Source organism: Leopardus geoffroyi, chromosome D3, assembly GCF_018350155.1.
Source record: "Leopardus geoffroyi isolate Oge1 chromosome D3, O.geoffroyi_Oge1_pat1.0, whole genome shotgun sequence".
Classification (NCBI taxonomy): Eukaryota; Metazoa; Chordata; class Mammalia; order Carnivora; family Felidae; genus Leopardus; species Leopardus geoffroyi.
The window spans coordinates 53,016,602-53,039,725 of record NC_059339.1 but is presented as its reverse complement, the minus strand read 5'-3'; the positions used below and the strand labels follow the sequence as shown (position 1 = coordinate 53,039,725).

The following is a 23,124-nucleotide window of genomic DNA, read 5'->3' as shown; positions in this document are numbered from 1 at the left end:
GTCTATGGAGCCTTGATTGCCGACCTCACTTTTGACCAATACTGAATTCCACTAACAGCATTAATAATAGATATGCGCTGTCCAATAGAAATATAATAAGAACCACAAATGTGAGCCAAATATATAATTTTAAATGTTCTAATACTAATATATTTAAAAAACCTAAAAAGGTGAAATTAATTTTAACAACATATCTTTTATCCAATAATCCAAAATACTATCATTTTAATAGTAACATAAAAATTGACATTTTACATTCTTTTTTTTTTTGTACGAAGTCTTCAAAATATGGTGTATATTCTCAATTCAGACCAACCACATTTTAAGTGGTTAATAGCCACAGATGGGCTGTGGCTGCCATATTGGACAGAGCAGGTCTATGAAGTTATAATGTTGTTATTTTTAATTAATTAATTATTTATTTTATTTTAGAGAAGGAGAGAGAGCTCACACGAGTGGAGGAGAAGGGAAGAGGGAGAGAGAGAGAGAATCCCAAGCAGACTCTACACCCAGAGTGGAGCCTGACATGGAGCGCGATCCCACAATCCTGGGATCATGACCCAAGCTGAAATCAAAATTTGGATGCTCAGCTGAGTGAGCCATCCAGGAGCCCCTATATTGTAGTTTAAATAGCTTGTGTGTGTGTGTGTGTGTGTGTGTGTGTGTGTGTATGTGTGTGTGTGTGTATGAAATTTTTTGGAGGGGAAGAAGATCTCTTACATTTCATAGTTTCCTTATGACTAGCATTATAGAGGCACTGTGGGAGGTTATAGTTTAGAGAGGCTTCATTAATTTTTCATTTATCCATTTTTCAAACAATTGTGTGTCCACTGTAAGAGAGACATTATATAGTGGGCGTTTGGGATAGAAAGATGAATGAAACAGCCCTTAGTATAAGGATCTTATTGGTCACTCTAGAATCAGAGGGATACTTGAGAATGGTCTATGTCAAAACGGGGAAAAGAGCTTGCTTAAGCTTTTGCTGCTCTAGTTCTGTGTCCTTATGACACCTTTTGACACCCCCTGCTGCCTTTCCCATAGCTTTCTGAGTTGGTCATTGGTGTAGACATGTGCATTTTCAAGCCACTTGCATTTTAGTCCAGAAATGACCATCTGGAAAGGTGGGAAAGTCATACAATTGTCTCATTACTCTTTACAACATTCTTGGGTCAAATAAACTCATTAGATAACCAAAACAATTAGTTACACTGTTATAATAAAAATAGACCCTAACAGAAGGAAGGATACCTATTTTCCGCTTGGGCATTGTGAGAGGGAAGGCTTGGAAACTCTGGTCCACAGGGCAGCCAATTCTAATTTTAGACACCTCTAATTTTTAGGAAGTTCTTTCTTGAGCTCTATATTCCTATAACTTCTTGAAGTCCAATTATCACCTCAATTTTTTAGATGAGGAGATGAGGGAAACTTATGCCCACGCCAACTTGGTTTACTGTGAAGTGGGGAATTTGTATCAGGAATTTTAAAATACTCATTTATGGTGTATGTCACTATTTTGGTATCCTAATGTAACTGAAACAATTGGAGCTTTTTTTTTTTTCTTCACAGAAACAACATAGTTAAGGAACAAACTAGTCTGTAATATCCAAGCTAGTGCTTTGCTCTTCAGATTCCACTTCTCTTTTAGATAACATTATATAAATCTTTCTGAACCAACAAAAGTATTATTCTCCTGAAAAAAAAAAAAAGGCTTATAAAATGCTGTATGTTTTTGTCGCCCAAAGTTGGCATATTTTTTGCATGTAATGGCTAAACATAAACATTGTTTTCTTAATAACTCTTTCAACTTCTCTAGAGTCAAGCATTGCTTTGATTTTAATTCAACGGTCTGACTGTTTTAAAAACAAGTCAGGTATCAAGACCAGACATGTACAGTTCTTAGCCATATGCTTAAGAGATATGTAACCTTGGAAAACAGACCTGGTTCTCTTTCAAGTGTTTTAGTTTGTGTATTAGAAAGAGGAATAAAAGCATTACTTTGAAGAAAGTGAAAGTGTGGTAGAAAATAGATCTGAGATCCAGATTAATGAACTCATTAACTAAAGAAATGCTAAATGTCGACTTTCACATTCTATTTCTCTCTGGTTTATTTTCTATATAAAATACAACATCAAAATCCCACAAGAGGAGGAAATTGGTAATCTTTACGATTTCATTCTAAAGTTGTTTCTTTTTACTGCTCTCTTTTTAGAATTTATAATAGGGATTCGGCAATCAAATACTGTATTATCAAACAAGGAAGGAAACAGGGAAAGTGGCAATTATTTTGGGAAAAAAAAAAAGGACTTACCATTAACATGGCCAGAGCCCTTGATGTTCTGAAAAGGAGCCAAGTCATTGTCTCTGATTTCCCTGGTGGACAAATCCAAGGGAGCTGCTGCTTCAGTCCTTCCGACTGTCCGCATAGGATGTCTAAGAAAAGCTCTTTGGTCGCTTCTCTACTTTCTGGAATCTACAGCCGGCCTGTTATGTGGCTCCTCCCCGCCCTAAACCAAGGATTGGTCTCACCAGAAATGCTTGCATCACTTTTGCTCCCAGGTAAAAAACTTAGACACACCTCAGTTCCCAAAGCAATGAAATCCTTTGTTGGAAGCTGAAAGAAAAGTTCACAGGCTAAAGACCAGGTTTAATAGGAAGGTCTCAGATGAATAATAAATTAATCATGGTGTGGAAATGCAAAAGCTAGGCCTGACTACACTGAAAAAGAATCTAGTTAGCTTTTATTCAGGGTTGCAATTAAAACTGAAAAGCAAAACAAAACATAGAAAAATCCCCTAAAACCTAACTTGTTGAAGAGCATTTATTTTTAGTCTGAGTGTATGTGGGTAGATTGAAAGTTCAGCAAAACGTGAGTGTTAAGTAATAATTTATATCATTGAAAGTAATACAAAGCCTAAGTAATAGTTAAGTAACTATTAATACAGGTTTTGGAAAACAATTAGTAATAATTGAAAAACATTCGAAAAAATATTAGAAGTAATTGAAAATAATTAGGAATAAAATGGGAGTAAACAGTTACATGGTGCCTTTGGATATTTGAAATATATAAATAATGCATTGCAAAATCAGATCCTTGATAATAATCAGATGACACCTTTCCTCTTGTATTCCTTTTCATTTATAAGTTTTTTAAAAGGTAGGTTTGTCTAGTGAAAGAGATGATCTTTGTGCAATTTTAATTACTCAAAAATTTCCTCCAAAGCAGTCAACGTGCTTACTGCTGTATTTTTATGCACTTCGAAATATTTGGACTCCAACCTAACTTAGGGGAGGGGGCAACCTACTAACACCACTTTAATTTGGTTATGACCCTAGAGTTAAAAACACTTTTAAACATTCCAGACAACTTAAAGAAAGGTTTGGTAGAAGAACAATTTTATCTTTGTAAGTATTTATGCATCAGATTTTGGAGGCTTTTTAGTTTCAGGAAAATCACTTAATCAGAGTATTTTAGGCAGAAACAATTTTGTAGTCTAAAAGATGGGAAAAAAAACCCACCTGGTGAGCAAGATATTCTGGTTTTTTTTTTGTTTGTTTCTTTTCTTAATTGTGTTAAAATATACATAACGAAATTTACTACTTTAAACCATTTTTAAAGCTGAGTGGCATTAAGTATACTCACATTATTTTGCAATCATTACCACCATCCATTTCCAGCAAAATGTTTTTGTAATAAAGTTTTTGTAAATAAAGTTTTATTGAAGAGTTGAGCAGAACCTTTGTGAATAACATTCTAAACATTGAGAGAGAAAAGAAGACAACAATTAAAAAAATTTTTTTTTTAACATTTGTTCATTTTTGAGAGACAGAGACAGAGCATGAGCAGGGAAGGGGCGGAGAGAGAGGGAGACACAGAATCTGAGGCAGGCTCCAGGCTCTGAGCTGTCAACACAGAGCCTGACGTGGGGCTTGAACTCACGAACTACGAGATCATGGCCTGAGCTGAAGTTGGACACTTAACTGACTGAGCCACCAAGAAGAAGACAAAAATTTAATGAACTTTCAATTCTTTATTTCCCATAATTTAATATCGTGTAATTCTTCAAAGTATTGGACTAAAGACAAAAGATTAAAAAGATGATATCACTGAAGTATGATATTCTTAGGCGTACCCATAAGTGGCATTGAATCTAAATTCTAGATATGGTTGACTTTGTTCGGATTTACCTTTTCTACAACTCCAGTTCTTTGACAACTTTATTTTTTAAATTATTTTTAAATCTTTTTTAAAAATGTTTATTTTTGAGAGAGAGAGAGACAGAGCATGAGTCAGGGAGGGGCAGAGAGAGAGGGAGACACAGAATCCAAAGCAGGCTCCAGGCTCTTGAGCTGTCAGTACAGAGCCTGACGTGGGGCTTGAACCCACGGACCATGGGATCATGACCTGAGCTGAAGCCGGATGCTTAACCAACTGAGCCACCTAGGCGCCCCAACAATTTTAATTATTTAGGGCTTAAAAAATGTTAATTGTCATTCATCTGAACACAGATAAGGAAGTATTTTACTTTTGTATTTTGAAATACCAATTATAGATTCTTGATCAGGTAGTATATAAAAGCTGTGGGCACCCTTGTAGAAAGTAAAATACCAGACTTGGCCTGTTGCAGGCTGGCTCCATCTACTTGTCCCAGTCAAGGAGGATTGTAGAAATCCACAACAAATCCATTGTGCACTCTAAAGGCAGGCAGCTCTCTCTCATCTTCTATATGCTCTTGAACATGCTTTAAGCCAACACTTCCTTTTGTTTGGAGGATTTGAGACCTCAGTAAGGTAATAAAATATTGTGTTGTTGGGGCCAGATTTGCATGGTGATTGGAAGGTAGTGGAGGTTACTTCAGCTAGGGAGTGTATTTGCACAATGTCTTTGGATTAAGCAGTATTTTCACTTGCCATTTCATTTGTTTGTGAAAAGGAAAGAAGGGAGGATTTTCCAGTGGTTTCTGTTGAGTGGTTATGTTATTATTCTCTGAATAATGTCTTTGGAAACCTAAGCTCAACTTGAAACTGGCTTTTACTCACGAAGCTGAAATAAAAATGAGGATCATAACAATAATGATCATAATCATTAAAAGGGAGCTTCATTGTATGTGTATGTTGCGATTCAATTGATGTGCCATGTTGAAAGTATAAAAGTTGGACGGTAGGACACATCACAGGTTAAGAAGCTAAAGAAACCATTCCTCAACTTGTTAAAAATTGAACCATGGCATAAGGAGTGAAGCAATAAGAATGAACATTTATTCAGTGGGCAATGAATTCCAAGGTTTCCATGATGTTTCCATTGCTCATTAACTATAGCATTTCTATTATTCACCAAGTAGAGAATGTTAATGAGACTTTGCCTTCACTGGCAGGCCTTCACTGGTTTTTGTTTGCTTTGACTGGAAACATGTATATAATATATTTTATATGTCAGACATCACTACTTTTTGATATTTAATTGTTCTTGAGTATTTACAAATTCATGAATTGAGATATTAGTGCCACAAATAATGCATGAACAAAATATACATACATCCCGAAATGGCCTGTGAAAGTTGTGGTCTGTCACTCTTTGTTGTTCAAGGTAATGCAAATCAGACCTCTTCCATTACGATCATACTTGAAGGCTTGCAGAAATGTCAGAGAATGTAATAAATGTGCATCAGTAAAGAGCGGTCTGCACTTTAAGAATTAGTGAAAATAGAACTGCTAATCCAATTTCCTATTAGATAGTGTGTAATGTGGTTCACCATGCTTCTGTGATTTCCTAGAATTATTTCTTTAAAAAGATCTGTGTAATGAAAAGATGCTCAACGTCACTCCTCAGCAGGGAAATACAGATCAAAACCACGATGAGATACCACCTCCCACCTGTCAGAATGGTTAAATTAACACCACAAGAAAACAACAGGTGTTGGTGAGGATGCTGAGAAAGGGGAACCCTCTTGCACTGTTAGTGGGAATGCAAACTGGTACGGCCACTCTGGAGAACAGTGTGGAGGTTTCTGAAAAATTTAAAATAGAACTACCATACGATCCAGCAATTGCGCTACTAGGTATTTACCCAAAGGACACAAAAATACAGATTTGAAGGGGTACATGCACTCCGAGGTTTACAACAGCATTATCAACAATAGCCAAACTATGGAGAGAGTCCAAATGTCCATCGACCGATGAATGGATAGAAAAGATGTGGTATGTTAGTGTGTGTGTGTGTGTGTGTGTGTGTGTGTGTGTGTGTGTGTGTGTGTAATGGAATATTAGCCATCAAAAATGAAATTTTGCCATTTGCAATGACATGGATGGAGCTAGAGTGTATTATGCTACTTGAACTAAGTCAGTCAGAGAAAGACAAATACTACATGGTTTCACTCATATGTGGAATTTAAGAAACAAAACAGATGAATATATGGGAAGGGGAAAAAAGAAAAAAAAAAGAGCAAGGGAGACAAACCATAAGAGACTCTTAACAATGGAGAACAAACTGAGGGTTGATGGGGACAGGTGGGTAGCAGATGGGCTAGATGGGTGATGGGTACTAAAGAGGGTACTTGTGATGAGCACCGAGTGTGGTATGTAAGTGCTGAATCACTGAATTCTATTCCTGAGACCAATACTGCACTCACTGTATGTTAAGTAACTAGGGTCAGCATCTTTTTGCTTTGATTTAATCTAATTAGGCAATTGCTTATTTGTGGGAATTTTCCTGTCAGGTAATAAGCCTGAAGGAGGAATCTTCCAAATGCACGGCATGCTCACTCCAACAAAGAGTTTTCTTTAGGGATAGCTTTTCTTTGGTTCCTGTGGTTTTTCCTAAAATTGAAAATATGGGATCTATTTACAAAATGCATTTGGAATCCATCTAGTTCCCACCTCTACGGGCTTCTGCACTAGCGACATTCCTCGCATCTCTCATGTAGCTCAGGCTGGTAACTGAGCTCTTGTTCCTTTCTTGTCTCTCACCCAATCCACCTCTCCCTTGGCTCCCTCGGCTGCTACTTGTAAAAGGATCATGGCTTCCAGTGTACTTGGAACAGAAGCAACACTGCCTGGCAAGACCTGTAAGGAACTGCCTGATTGATTTTGTTTTCCCTTCCAACCACTCCCCACACTCCATCCCTCTCACTTGTGGCTTCTTTTGTTCTCCAAAAACCCTCAGTTATCTTGCTACCTTAGGCCTTCACTCAGTTTCTTTCTCTCCTGACTGGCTTCTTCTCATTCATCAGGTGGTTGCTTATACAACCTTCTCAGAGAGGTCTTTACTTCCTACTCCCCACACTTGGGCACTCTTCTCCCATTATTATTATTATTATTATTTTTTTTATCAGCTATTCCAGTTTGCTTCATGTATCGGTCTTAGCACCATATGTTAAGCTGCTTTTTGTTGGTTGGATTGCTTTTATTGCCTTTCTCCACTACTTGGCTGTGGGCTCTATCAGGGAGGAATCATGTCTGTTTCATTTCATAGCATATCCCCAGGACGTTCCGGGGTGAACAAATGAATGTGTCTTTAAAAATTTTGTGCAAGTATACCTGCTGGATCAAAGGACACATACAATTCGAGTTTTTTAATAGATCGTCGTCCAAAACACTATACCAATTTGCATTCCTACTGACAGTGTAAGAAAATGCTGGTCCTTCCTCCCTGTCAGGCATAAAGTTTGTCACAGATAATTCTTTTCTGCTTCTTTTATGAGAAAATAGTAGTCTTATGGAAAAACATTTTTTTATCTCTGTTAAGATATTTAAATGTTGTTTATTTAAATTCTAATAATTTATTACATTATAATAAAATAAAGTTAAGATTCTGAATATAGCAATCTAGGGAACTGGATTCAGAGATAGGTAAGTTCTGGATCTTGGTTAGATCCTGAGGACTTGGCATCCTTCCTGGATCTAACATCATCCTGTCTTTTCACTATCTCAAGTGATATGATGATAGGATAGGAAAGGAAATGATAAAACAAATATGCAGCCAAATATTAATTTACCATACTCTGTTGTATTGTTGGGATCACTTTATTTGTATATTTTAATCTTCCTTTTGATGATAAATAGCACATTTCACATATGTCCTCAAGTATTTTTATTTATTTATTTATTTTTGTTTTGTTTTAGAGAGAGAGAGTGGGGGAGACGGGCTAAGGGGGATAGAGAGAGAATCTTTAGCAGGCTTCATGCCTAGTGCAGAGCCCGATGTGGGACTTGATCATGACCTGAGCCAAAACCAAGAGTTGGATGCTTAACTGACTGACCCACCCGGGGTGCCTTGTCCTCAAGTATTTTTTTATTACATTTTTTTAAATGTTTATTTTTGAGAGAGAAAGACACACACACAGAGTGTGAGTGGGGAAAGGGCAGAGAGAGGGAGACACAGAATCTGAAGCAGGCTCCAGGGTCCTAGCTGTCAGCACAGAGCCTGATGTGGGGCTAGAACTCATGAACCACAAGATCATGACCTGAACTGAAGTTGGATGCCTAACCTACTGAGCCATCTAGGTGCCCCTGTCCTCAAGTATTTTTAAGTATCATGGGAGCTGTATGTTTTGTTTTTCTAGCAATTAAATTGTACCGGTATTATTGGTAATTCCTAAGGAGGGAAAAAATTGTGATTGTTCTAACTGAAATGTCAACCCACCACTCCACCTGTGGGAAGAAATGTGGGGAATGCTCCACCAGCTTCCCGAGCCACATGCCGCACACAGGGCGTGACTGCCAGTGGAAATGGATACACAGCATCTAAGCTCCCTGTTATGCTGCAGACACTAATCTGCAGAAAGATGGAATCTGAAAACAGCATGGAACATTTAAGAAAATGATCAAGGATTTCAGGAATGACTCTAGTTGAGAACTACTAGCTCTAGTGTGGTAAGAAAGGGAGATGCTTCTAAAAATGAGCAGCCTTTTTATTCTTCAGGGTCAGTGCATTTCTCTACTACACTCATGTCTTACCAGCTTTTTACCTAGTGAGGCATCATGCACTGATACTTTTATGATTAGTAAGTTGCAAGTAAAGTTTGGAAAACCTGTAAAGCTTGTACAACTTCGTGTACTGTGCATTTTACAACTGGTGTCCTGATAAGCTACAAAACCTTCTGAAAAGATTAATTAAAGAGAACAGAAACTTCAAGTTTATTTTCCTGCTGCCATTTCTCTGGGGCAGAATAACTTTCGTATCATGTGGATCAGTTTTGTGTTCACATAGTAGTTAGGGAAGCACTGAACTTTCAGTACAAACACATGAACATGCTTTTTCTTCAGTTTTGGGCATGTCTAATTGACCCTCCTTTGAATAAACACCATTATTCTATTCACTGACGTTAAGAAGAGGATCAGGTATTACCAGTACCTGAGCTGGTAATAAGTCCATGTCTTACATAAAAATGTTTAGCCTATAGAATTTTTCCTATTTTTTTTATGTTGTATCACATTAACTTTTTTGAACATCGTTTCAATTTACTTTCCTTTAGTGAATTTTCCGAAGATTCCTTTGGGTTCATTTAGGCTGAACATTTCTCAAAGCATCTTTGCAGTGTGCATTTATGTTCTTTGATCTAGTGCTGGCGCAGCTGTGGTGTATGCTTATTTCTGAAAGAACACACCGAAAGACATTAAAGGTAGAGAAAACTCTGACTTATTCTATGAGTCACTTTGGGCTTCATTTTTGATGTGTTAGACACAAGGCCAATTTTATAGATGTTTGTGCATGCTGACTAACTTGTGAAACATGGTGATTTAACATTAATCTCTGATTCTCCGATGTGAAGTCGGGATTGACAGATTCTCGAAACACCTTTTGATTTCTTTAGACTTTGAAGTGATGCAATTTATAATACTTTGGGTTGGTTAGCCTACACTTGAAGGAAGTGATTTCTTCTTATGAAAATTACTCCAAGTTTCACTATATTGAAGTTCCTCAATATTCAGTTGGTCTGTTGAGGCTTTCCACTTTTGTGGGGGGGACTGTATTTTGAGAGGGAATGGTATCTTTCAGTATTTTCAAATTTATTACCACACATTTGTCCATAGCACTTTTTTAACGTTTATTTATTTTTGAGACAGGGAGAGACAGAGCATGAACAGGGGAGGGTCAGAGAGAGGGAGACACAGAATCTGAAGCAGGCTCCAGGCTCTGAGCTGTCAGCACAGAGCCCGACACGGGGCTCGAACTCACGGACTGTGAGATCATGACCTGAGCTGAAGTCAGCCGCTCAACCGGCTGAGCCACCCAGGCACCCCCATAGCACTTTTTTAAAAAGAAATTTTAAGGTGGAATTTTAAGGTAGAATAAATAAGTAACTATTCTTTACCTTAATAATAAGGATCTAGCAAGTAAAACGAGGTCAATAATCCAATCACAGTCTCAGAAACTGCAAAAACTTTCTTAAGAATGCACAAAAGAATATTAATGAAGGGCATAAAGTAAGATCTAAGAAAATAGAAAGACAGTATTATGTTCCTGGATGAAAAGAATTAGTTATAAAATGTCTTTTTCTCAAAGAAAAAAAATTAATGCAGTTCTCAGGCTTGATCCTTAGTTTATGTGACGGATAAAGACAGAGGAGTTCACAAAAAAAATCTTAAAGTCCATATGGAAGAAAATATGTCTTCAACAGCTAATGAGAGAATGATTAGGAAGAATATTGAAGGGTCTTGTCTTATCAAATATCAAAAATAACCGTAATACTGCTTTTATTACCAAAAAGCAACTGTTAGATGCAGTTCTTGCTTCTGGACTCATGTTTTTATATGAGGGGGATTCAGCTACAGGAAAGCTGACCTTATTCTGTGTCTCTCCTGTACTCCTATTTGTGGGTGCAGAACACATAATCTGATTAATGAACTTGGGAAAAAGAATTATACACAATGGATTCAGCCTACCGCCCGCTCCTACCTCTTGACTTTCTAGCCAGGTTTCCTCTTTTGGATAAACTTCCAGCTATTGACAAGACACCTTTTCTGTTTTTCCTAGCTATAAGCTCACAGGAGCAGGCTCATCCTTTGGTCCCGGTGGTGGGGGTTGTCTGTGACAGGGTGGGTAAGTTTAATTCTGGAGTAAATATTAGGGTACTCATCATGACTGCTCATTTCAACCACATCATCCACATCTACGTTGTTACAAATAATAAAACTGGTACGTATTTTTGTGTATGTGTCTCCTCTACCTTATTTCTCAATTGCTTCTGATATAAGAAGGTGACTAAAGTTGATTCCCTAACAATTTAACAAATATGGGGTGTTCTAGGAATAGACAAATAGAATACAGAAAGTAGAATATTCTGCAGACAATAAAAAGATTAATTAAAGATATACCTATTGACTTAGAGATGTTTGTATGAGGTAAGAAAACAGCAAGATATCAAATGGTGTGTATAATATTGTTACGTGTATGTGTGTATGTCTGTGTGTATGTGTGTATATACGTATTACTATAAATGATTATTTGAATATAGGGAAAAATATGACACACAAATACTACGCTGTTAGAATGGATTTTCATGCAAGAGAATACTACTACTGTTGTCCAGGAGTGGGAGGGATAATTAAGCTAAGGAAAAAATGTAAAAATCTGCACTGAAAATGTATCGTAACATCACATTTGTTAATTTGTGTCAAATTAAAAAAAATATGTAGCATACTGCTTAAAAATATTTTGATTAAATATATGTTTAACATTTTTTTCTTTCAAAGCATTAGCTATTAAGAAAGTAGGGATTTTACAATTTGATGTTTATACCATTTAGAAAAAAAGCTGTCCAAAAACATGAGGAGTTATATATAATTACTATTTTAGGGCTTTGTCTAGTAACAAAATTAGCATGAAATACTGAATTATTGAATTTTTCTGAGTCATGCGTTTTGCCCTAAATAAGAACAATGTGGTCTGAAAACACATGAATCAGCTATGCACATGCTGTTGAAGGTGTTGGCGAATTGACCAATTGTGTGCATTTTTTTCTGGTGTTACTGGTAGAGACGTACACTTGAATTGAAAGAGATGGGGCAAAAATAAGGAAAACCATTATTTTTAGTAGCAATTTGAAATGAAAAGCCCAAATAGCATATTTAATTATTTTGGATATAACATTCCTAATGCTGAAGATAGAGGGAGAGCATTGCCATTCTGGCAATGAGTATCAATAAAAAAAAAAAAAAAAAAAAGTGATGTTACTAGTTGCACGGGGATTTATTGGCAATTTCTAGAAGCACGAATGATTTAAAAAAGTAATCCTTTGTGTCTTGGTTGGGGGGGATCTGGCCTGGAGTAGGTGGGTAGCTCCTTGCAGATGACAGTGGGAGCAGCTGCCCTCATCACCAAGTCCAAGGGGTCACTCTTGGAGCATCTAGTCAGCTGTGAGCCAGCATCTCCATTCAGTGGTTCACAAGGGTAGACAGTGGGGCCTCTAGGCGCTGGCCTCAGGTGGGTGACTCCATTGCAATTCAAGGCAGCCCTGAATTAATATAAGTAATACAGGAAACAACACATAGCTCAAGAGAGTGGGTCTTCTTCACAAGGTCTAGACCACAAACTTCAAGAGGGCAGGGGCTGCTTCTCACCTGGTCCGCTGCTTGGCTCTCAATAGCCACTTGTTGAGTAAGTAAGTGGATGGATGAATGACTGGATGAGGAGGTAGAGATGAAAGGAATTGAATTGTGATTCTTGAGGGGAGGGGCCAAGATGGCAGAACAGCATGGAAGTTGTTTTTGTGTCTCTCATCCCTGAAATGCAGCCAGATCAACGCTAAACCATCTTGCACTCCTGAATTGTGATTCTTAGTTTAGCTCCAGATTGAGCAGGAAAGCCAAATAAAAGCTGGAGGACCTGGTAGGGAATGAACAGCACCTAGCAGGGATCCCTAAGGAGGCTAGCTCATTGAATACCTAAACACACTTTCATTTCAGGCAGCAGGGGAACTGATATTTACTGAGTACCCTCTATGTGCTTAAATGTGGTACTATTTTCTTTATATTGTTTATTTAATTATTTTATTTACCCAAACACCCTGCAAGGAAGATATTATTAACCCCATTTTGCAGAAGAGACAACCAAAACTCAGTAAGTTTTTCAAGACCCTAAATACTATAGCTGAGATTTGAACCAGATCTGCCTGACCTCAAAGTTTATGCTTTTCCCACAACCCCAAGACTCTAAAAAGAAGGACATAAGGTGATGTGACTTCATAGAAGTTGAAAGGTACTGTACTTGCCTATTTTGTCTTCATTTTCTTCTTAATAAAAAAAACTTTTTATTATTATGTAAGTAGTAAACATACATTGTAGAAAGTTAGAAAATACAAGCAAGCAAAAAGAAAATCAAGTCACCAAATTTTGACCACCAAGAGATTAGTTCTATTAACAGCTTTCAAATACATGTCTCATTTGGAAAATGAGGCTAATTTCATTTTCTTTGCAGGTGTTTGGGAAAATCAAATGATGTAAACAAATTCCTAGCATAACATAGAAGTAAGTAGAGGGTAAATATAAGTTTCCTTTCCTGCTTGAAATTCTTCCACTTACTTTTCTATTTACATAAATTTGATTTTTTGTTTTAGACAAAAGGAGATTCAGCTGTACATGCTTTCTTTTTAAGTTTATTTATTTTGAGAGAGAGAGAGAGAAAGAGAAGGAGGGGGAGAGAGAGATGGGGAGAAAGAGACAAGCAGACTCTGCACGGTCAGAGCAGAGCCCAACGTGGGGCTTGAAATCATGAACCATGAGATCATGACCTGAGCCGAGATCAAGAGTTGGATGCTGAACCGACTGAGCCACTCACATGCCCCCACCATTTTTAAGTTTATTGTGCATACTTTTTGTCACTTGCTTTTTGCCTATGTGTTCTCTGCCTTTCCATGTCAATAAGCATTATCTTTTCTCATAGTCAGTCCATATTCAAATTTCCTTAAGTAAGCCAAAAAAAAAAAAAAAAAAAAAAAAAAAGCTTTTAGAGGTGATCTTTCCAAATTAGAATCTAACTCAGGACTGCATTTCCACCTTAAGTTTATTTTACTCTAGCAGCATCCCCCACTGTTTTAAAATGGCACTAATTTGTTGAATAGGCTGAGCCAGTTATCTTATAAAATGTCCCACTTTTGGGTTGGTCTTGTGTTAAACTTGTCTCCCTATCCTTGAATTTCTAATCCCTCGTGTACTGTATCTAAACGTTTGTCAGATTCAACCCAAACATTTTTGTCTAAAACCTGTCCTATGTATTTCAGGTACCATCTCTGACCTCCCAGACTAGCTGGGGCTCTGTGTCTGCATGCCCGTACATAGCACTTGGGTAGAGCTTTCTTAAAGATTATGCTGAAGTATTTGCTTAAGAGTTGATCCCTCTTACTATTCTGTAGCATCCGCAAGGGTGGAACTGTGTCTTGTTCCTCTTTGTAGCCCTGGTGCCTCGTCTGTTTATGGAAGATACTCAATAAATATTTGTTGAGATAAAATGAAATCAGTGGACTGAAAGTCAGCAAAATGTGGGCTGGGAATCATGCATCTGAATGTTACCTTGAAAGGACAGATTACGGAGTCCTGGGGGATAAGCTAAGATGAGGTTCAGAGATTCCAGGTCAGGCTGTGGGATGCAGGCAAGTTTCAGTGTCTGACAAAGTTCTTGTTATGTTAGCAGTCAGAAATCCAAGTCAGGTGAGAGGGACAAGCAGTCTAAATAAAAGCTGAGTTTGGCATTTAGGATTCGCATGAGAACAACACTAAGAAGAAGAAGAAGGCGATGGGGAAAGGGAAGGGGAAGAGGAGGAGGAAAAAGAAGAAGAAGGAGAAGAAGAAGGAGGAGAAGAAGGAGAAGGAGAAGAAGGGGAAGAAGAAGAAGAAGAAGAAGAAGAAGAAGAAGAAGAAGAAGAAGAAGAAGAAGAAGAAGAAGAAGAAGAAGAAGAAGAACAAGAACAACAACGACAACAACAGGAATGGAGTAGAAAGTAGGAATAGGAATCAGATCAGGCAACTAGTCAGTTCATTGGCTCCAAACCAGGAAATGACTGTCTCTCCTAGAACAAGGGCTACCTCTGCTCTCCCTTGTGTGGGTTTCCTGGTGAGGTCAGAGATCAGGTTGGGCAGGTGTGGCAGGTTCCAGAGCACAGCGGGCATCTTAGGGCTAGTGAGCCAGGACAGGCTCCAAATCCCTTTTCAGGATATGTGCCTCCTCCAACCTGTCTCTCTGGATGCTGCCCACTCTCTCCTTTCCTGTTCCTTTTCCTCCTTCTAATCCTTCTCCCTCCTGCTTCTTTAGATTTTCCCCCTCTCTCTGTCCATTCTTTCTTTTCTTTCCATTATTTCCCCCTTTTCTCTTTCCCCTCTTCTACATAACCTCTGGGCAGAACGTAGCTCTGAAATGTGTGTTAGTCTGTTTATCAGAGGAAATTTTATGGTTTTTTTTCATTAGAACAAACCCCTGCATTGTTTTCTCACTCTTACAAGAAGAGCCAACTAAAGAAACAACCAAAAAGGAAGATCCAACTAATAAAATTGCTTACTGTTCCTTTAAATTTTATTAAACCCCACTCCACTAGAGCATGAAGAAAAGCAAGCTATTGTGTATGTCTGGTGAGGGTGGGGGCAGTGGATGCATTGAGCCTAGCTCCCAGCCCCTAGCACATCCAGAAAGATAGCACAGGGAAAGGGAAACAAAAATCTCAAGGAATTCTGGAGGTTCTTTCACAAAACTTATTGCTCAGGGTACAATAGTTCACTGCTCTCCAAGAGGCTTCATCCCCAACTTTCTCACTTGAACATAAGACCTCCTGGGGATTATATACATGTAGTTTTACTCACAGAGGATCCTCCAGAATTGGTTTCTTCTTGAACAGAATGCCTGGAATGCCTCAGGTCACTTTCATTTTAAGAAAGATTTAGTGTCTAATAGGGATTATCTTGTTAAGCAAGAGCAGTTAATACAATTTCATACCCAGGGACGTATGTTGTTCCAGAAACTCACATTTTGAAGGTGGTAGCCATGAAATCCAGAGAGGTAAGGGACTTGCCTACCATTGCCTACTATTAGGCAAGAAACACATCCCCAGCATCTAGGTTAGGATGATAAATTGCTACTGAGCAGAGATCATGGGCACATGTCTCAACATCTATAGAGTGCCATCTATTTCATACTCTAAAAGATGAAGATCAAAGCAAAGATTGTCAAAAGTGGGGTGTTGTAGATTCTGGGTCTGAAGTTCTCTCTTGTCCAGCAAAAGAGTGGGATGCAGGATTGAAAATGAGAGAAAGGCTAATATCCGAGAGGAGACAAGAGCCCCAAGTAAGGGTTTTTGCTTCTCCTTGCTCTGTTTTTATTAAGATCAGAAGGCTTACAAGTGTGATGGATGCGCACAAAGAGACGATGAAACCATGAACATTAACTCATGGGCGTGGAAAAAGGGGGTCTTGGAGATTTAAAGCGTTAGGGGTTTGGGTCAATACAAAACAAGATTCTGGTGCTGGGTGGAAGGTTGTTTACAGCAAACATGAGGTGCTACCTCTGTTTACCTGAACTGGTCTAGGGGATAAGAAAGAGCATGCTACCTCAGGGTCAACAAGGCACCTTTATTTTGCTAATTAGATTTGCTCTGGGCAACTTTGCCTTGCTGTGGTCTAAAGTCCCATTTTCCTGTTTACCTATTTTGGTCCTTCCTTCCTGCGAAAACAACTTTCTGCTATTGTATTAAGTTGGGGGGCATTTCTGCCCTGAATACCTAATCTTGTTTACCTCATCTTGGATGTTTTCATCCTGAGATTCCCTATTCCTATACCTTTGGCTTATACTGGGGGCCTTTGTGCGGTTTGCCTAATCTTGGATATTTTCATCTTGAGATTCTCTATTCCTGTATCTTTGTCCTATACTGGGGACCTTTGTCCCGTTACCCAATCTTGTTTACCCAAACGTGGGTGTGTACATCCTATGGCTTTCTAATTCTTTATGCCTTGTTAACCCATCGATGCAAGCTTGGGGAATTCATAAGCTTATTCCCCACAGTGGAGTTTGCTAGGTTCAATTTAATTGAAGATATGATGCACCAACAACCCACTAGCTTTTCTCCATGTAGACGAACTATCTTTCATTAGTAATAGTTATAATAGGTCTATGGTAGGTAAGGATCAAGTGCTCATTTTTACAAATTCTTCTGTAGTCTTCCAGGATCTGATAACTTCCTTGTTTTCTCAGTGTTTTCCAGGAAGAGGTATTCTATATAAAAGATCTACCCAGGGCTTATTTTCATGTGATGCAAATAATATCAAGGGCACTAAGGTATTTCTCACTTGCACTGCTTTTGCTCTGCTCTAAGAGGCACTGCCCCTGTCTATTGCTCTGAGCTTCCTCATTTCTAGCACTAAAACCCTTCTTATTTCTCTTGCAACTTTTTCAGCATTTGAGAGCCTGTGGACATTTAAGATGATCTAGTCTAGTAGTTTTCAAACTTCTTTTAACCATGGTCAAAAATATGGTGTATGTCACCAACCAATGCACACATACTCTTACTATGTGTGATGTACTCTATTTCCTCTTCCTTTTTGTTCTGTTTAATTCCATTAAAGATGTTCATCTAGACAGGTATACTAAATTGGCTTAATGACCCATCATTAGGGAGTATGACCCATAGTGTCATAGGGAGTATATACCATAGAAAAACAGTGGTATAATCCAATTCTCTAGTTTTACAAATAAGCCAAGTAAGGTCAGCAGATTTAAGTGACTTATCCAAGAATTTGTCCTAAATGTGAATTCTCAGTACAGTTATTCAGAGCTGTAAGCCTTTATAGGTAGAAGGTGAATATCTAATTGTTTTTACCTCCTGGTAAGTTATTAATATATGTTTTTTGATTTTATGATTTTTCTTTTAGAAAGCTGGATTCTCCCATAATCTACAGCTAGTAGAAGAGATAATTTTGAAAACAATATTAAGAATTGATTGAAGAAGGTAATTTAATAAAAAGTATTCATTCCATGGCATTATTGAGTGTGTAATATCTACCAGGCACAGTTTGAGCCTAGAGATACAAAGATGAATGAAATAGTGGTGGAATCTTGAATCAGGGTGTGCACATAGGCAAAGAAAGAAAATGACTAATTCATTTCATGTTGTGAAGGATTTTACATGACTCACTAGTTACATGAAATTGACAAATATTTAATGAATACCTACAATGGTGACTGTATTTTCTAAAACTCAACTTGTCTAAGAAGAATGAGTATGTCAGTGGATAACAGGGAAATGATTTTAAGTTAAGACTGAAAGGGATGGTGATAATAATTGTGAACCTGTCCTGGAAATCCAGGAAGTATGGTTACTATTAATTATGCACCCAACCCTAAGAATCGCCAACTGCTTCAAATGACAAAACTCATTATAAAGCAGTTTTTATTTTGGCCAGATTTTCCAGTTGACAATGGGATGGATGTTTTTCTCTTTTATGTATTCACTGCTCATCAGTCTGTCATGGAGCTTAGTGGTTCCAACTTCAGATTTCACCTCTCAGCCTTTTTCCTGTTGAGCTACATGCTTTTCTGTCTTAGCTGAGGGCACTTAACAAATAAGTTGCCAAAACATGCAATGAACTGAACACACCCTTATTTCAGAGAAAGGACACCCTTTTTGATTCCATGTAAACCATCATTCCTAAACCAGTGGGATTTTCTGTAGTCTTTTCTCCTTCCCTTTCTTCTGCTCTCTAGGGGAAAGAGGAATCCTAGAGGAGTGTGCTGCCTTCTTGACCTTCTGGGTTTTCCTTTCTGAAGTAGCCCATGGTGTAGGGCAGAAAGGCACTGTTGACTTGGTGAGAGACTGGGAGAGGCTTGAATTACAGGAAGGTAGGTGTCCTGTTTCCTCCTGTTCCACTAAAGAACTGCTCCCTCTTTCAGATTCTCCTGCTTGCTTCCTCCCAATAGAAAGCAAGTCTACCATCAGAAAATCTGAAGATTGAGGGAAGACACTAAGTACTTAAACCAGTTGGTTACCAGAATACGGTAATGGATTTTTCCTTTCCATTTCTTTAGATAATCACTTATTTTTCACTGATACATTTTATGAAATTGGGGTGGTGGAAAAGTGTTAAGGTTCCACTTGATTTTTTTTTTTAATTTTTTTTTCAACGTTTATTTATTTTTGGGACAGAGAGAGACACAGCATGAACGGGGAGGGGCAAAGAGAGAGGGAGACACAGAATCGGAAACAGGCTCCAGGCTCTGAGCCATCAGCCCAGAGCCCGACGCGGGGCTCGAACTCACGGACCGTGAGATCGTGACCTGGCTGAAGTCGGACGCTTAACCGACTGCGCCACCCAGGCGCCCCATCCACTTGATTTTTTGTAGCACTTGCTGTGTGATATGGTCCTAAGGTACTGCTCAATTTTAGCAGTCACTGGAAGCTCTTGGCTCTAGCCACGTTGTGAAGATTATGCTGTTGTTGAATAGATAACACCCATCAGCAAGAGTTCATGAATCTTATTAGCTTGTGATATATGTTTGAGGGGGAGGTTTGTTTGTAATTGTTGTTAAAGTGGTTACTGTATAAGCCGAATGTTCTCTCCATGCCCAGATCTTCCATTCTCTCTGGTCAAGGGTTAACACAAAACATCGTATCTTAGTTTTTCAACATCGTTTGTCATGGTAGCTTCTCTCCTGCCAATATCTCAGTGCAGGTGAAACAGAGAATGTAAATTCCCTAAGTTACAGGAGGTGGGTGAGCAACATTGGTTTGAAACTATGGAAATGGAGAAGATCAGGAACAAGCTAGTACTTGAAATCCACACATTGTGGAAGATTAGTCATAGTTTAATGTATTCCGGACAGTGTAAGAATCTCAATTTTTTTTTTGAAATTAAGAAGAAAGACAAGCAATAAGTGTCATCTCAGGATGGAATCTACAATCATCATGTCAGATCATGCTTTATCTTTGCTGGGAATAGTTTTTTTCTTCTAAAGCACATATTTAAATCTAAGGATCTTTCTTGGTGGATGGTGAACCTAGTTCTTTCAACCAGCTGACAGGTGGTACTTTGGAGATGCCAGTGTGGCATTGTAGTTTAGGTGTTCTCATAGTCTTTTGGGAGGAGAGATTTTGTTTTCAGTGTTCAAATTGTTAGATGGTAATTTGGTACTTTCTTAGAAAATTATAGCATATAATTTTCGTTCTAGGATTACATTATACATAGATCAGGGCTGAAGACATAGATACATTGCCTTCACTCGAGAAAAATGAGTAAGTTCTAGGGCCATCAAAAATAACCTGGTGAAATTTAAGCCTTGATAGTGGGGAGTATCTATCTAAATATTCTTCTATAATGCTGGCATCCTTACAAATGAATATGTATCATAATAATGTGATACATTTCTTGGATCCATGGTCTCTGTCACAGTACTGGAAGGGAAACTGGAACTTCAGAAGTTGAACAATATATACTATGGCTGTGATTATTGCACTTTGGTGTATAAGGTATTTTTACAAACATTCAGGACTATCTTGTTAATGTGTTGTAATATACAGTTTCTTTAATTTTTTTTAAATAAAAAAATTTTTTAATGTTTATTTTAGAGAGAGAGAGAGAGAGAGAGAGAGACAAGAGTGTGAACGGGAGTGGGGCAGAGAGAGAGGGAGACACACAATCTGAAGCAGGCTCCAGGCTCTGAGCTGTCAGCACAGAGTCCAATGTGGGACTGGAACCCATGAGATGGGAGATCATGACCTGAGCAGAAGTTGACTGCTTAACCGACTGAGCCACCCAGGTGCCCCATAATATACAGTTTCTTAAGTGCATAGGTTTGTAGAAATTTAAATTCCAATGGAAATAATGTAAAATGCATGTAAAGTTCCACATCATTATTTACAATATGAAAAGAGTGGAAGAAACCTCAGTGCTCATTCATGGCATGAAATATCCCTTAAAATACTTTCATAAAGAATTTTAAATATAGAGTAGGCATGAGATTTTATATATCATAATCTCAACTTTAAAATGAGATGCAGTGGGGTCACCTGGGTGGCTCAGTCGGTTGAACAACTGACTTCGTCTCAGGTCATGATCTCACAGCTTGTGGGTTCGAGCCCTGTGTCGGGCTCTGTGCTGACAGCTCAGAGCCTGGAGCCTGCTTCTGATTCTGTGTCTCCCTCTCTCTCTGCCCTTCCCCCACTGTTGTCTCTGTCTCTCTCAAAAATAAATAAACATTAAAAAAATTAAAAAAAAATAAAATGAGATGCAGTGAGTAAGACTGTAGAGAAAGGATATAGAAGCTAGGTTTAACAGTCACGAGTTTGGGTTTCTTGGGCGTTAACCTGTCAGCTGAAGGGTAGAGCTGGGGAAACGTTAACTGAAAGGAAAACTATCATGGTGCTAGCAGAGGTTGTCTCTGGGTAATTGTATATGATTTCTGTTATCTTTTTGTATTTCCTAAATTTCCTACAATAGCTACACCCTAATTTTATCGTAGAAAATAATGAAAGCTGCACTAATAACAAAACAAACAAACAAACAAAAACAACAAAAACCTTAAAATCTTAACACTGACCTATTTCAAATTTTTCATTTCTCTCCCTTATAAATGTAGAAAGCATTTTGTTCTTGAGATGAAAGTTTGGGCCTTAGTATCCATATTCAGCTCCTTTAGCAGATAGTCCTCCCGGGAGACACCTGTTTCAAGGGCATGTACTGGGCTTGATGGCTTGAGGTTGCAGTGCCATCTTTGGGACATGGCTGGCATAGCTGGTTGTCACCATTTGTTGATGATGTGAGATACACAATTATAATATGGTTTTGTGATAGAGGCCGTTAATACGGGCAGTTAATTGGTCCATTATCCCAAGGATTATGATGAGTGGATGAAACTCCAGTCATTCTCTCACTGTCTTGGTTCATTGAAATAGCTTCCTCATTGATCTCCTATTAACAGCCTCATTGTGCCCTTTGATCTGTACCAGAGCAAAGTTCACAAGTGATTTCTTTTTCTTTTTTTTTTAAAAAAATTATTTAAATTCAAATTAGTTAACCTACAGTGTAGTATTGGTTTCAGGAGTAGAACCCAGTGATTCATCTCTTACATAGAACACCCAGTGCTCATCCCAGCAAGTGCCCTCCTTAATGCCCATCACCCATTTAGCTCATCCCCCTGCCCACCTCCCCTCCAGCAACTCTCAGTTTGTCTTCTGTGTTTAAGAGTCTCTTATGGTTTGCCTACCTCTCTGTTTTTACCTTATTTTTCCTTCCCTTCCTCTATCTTCATCTGTTGTGTTTGTTAAATTCCACATATGAGTGAAGTCATATGTTTGTCTTCCTCTGACTGACTTATTTCACTTAGCATAATACACTCTAGTTCCATCCACATTGTTGCAAATGGCAAGATTTCATTCTTTTTGATCGCTGAGTAATATTCCTTAGTGAGGAAAAACTGAGAGCTTTCTCCCTAATGTCCGGAACATGACAGGGACGTCCACTCTTACCACTATTGTTCAACATAGTACTGGAAGTCCAAGCCTCAGCAATCAGACAAAAAAAGAAGAAGGAAAGAAAGAAAGAAAGAAAGAAAGAAAGAAAGAAAGAAAGAAAGAAAGAAAGAAAAAGAAAAGTTATCCAAATTAGCAAGGAAGAAATCAAACTTTCACTCTTCACAAATGACATGATAATCTATGTGGAAAACCTGAAAGACTCCACCAAAAAACTGCTAGAATTGATCCATGAATTCAGCAAAGTCACAGGATATAAAATCAACATACAGAAATCAGTTGTATTTCTATACACCAATAATGAAGCAGCAGAAAGAGAAATCAAGGAATCAATCTCATTTACAACTGCACTGAAACCCAAAGAATACCTAGGAATAAACCTAACCAAAGAGGTAAAAAGACCTTTATGCTTTAAACTATAGAAAGCCTATGGAAGAAATTGAAGAAAACACGAAGAAATGAAAAAACATTTCCATGCTCATGGATTGGAAGAACAAATATTGTTAAAATTTTGATAGTACCTGAAGCCATCTACACATTTAATGCAGTCTCTATCAAAATAATACTAGCATTCTTCACAAAGCTAGAAAAAACAATTCTAAAATTTGTATGGAACCAGAAATGACCCTGAATAACCAAGGTAATGTTGAAAAAGAAAATCAAAGCTGGAGGCATCCCAATTCCA

The 23,124-nt window shown here is 38.1% G+C and overlaps 2 protein-coding genes and 1 long non-coding RNA gene across 4 annotated transcripts in view; 2 read left to right on the top strand and 1 right to left on the bottom strand.

Moving 5' to 3' along the window:
* DSG3 (desmoglein 3) overlaps window positions 1-2,507 on the bottom strand; it is a 33,235-nt gene extending 30,728 nt beyond the window's left edge. The window contains exon 1 of the mRNA XM_045458570.1: window positions 2,309-2,507. Within this exon, the coding sequence (XP_045314526.1) occupies window positions 2,309-2,356 (48 nt within the window). The 5' untranslated portion in view covers window positions 2,357-2,507. The remainder of the gene's footprint in view (window positions 1-2,308) is intronic.
* The window catches only part of DSC1 (desmocollin 1), a 357,596-nt gene that overhangs the window by 47,635 nt on the left and 286,837 nt on the right, over window positions 1-23,124 (top strand). The gene's annotated exons all lie outside the window — the stretch shown is intronic.
* On the top strand, window positions 7,897-22,496 carry LOC123588183. Its single transcript, XR_006707741.1, has 3 exons — window positions 7,897-7,909; window positions 14,920-14,926; window positions 22,379-22,496. It is a non-coding gene; the product is annotated as an uncharacterized LOC123588183 (long non-coding RNA).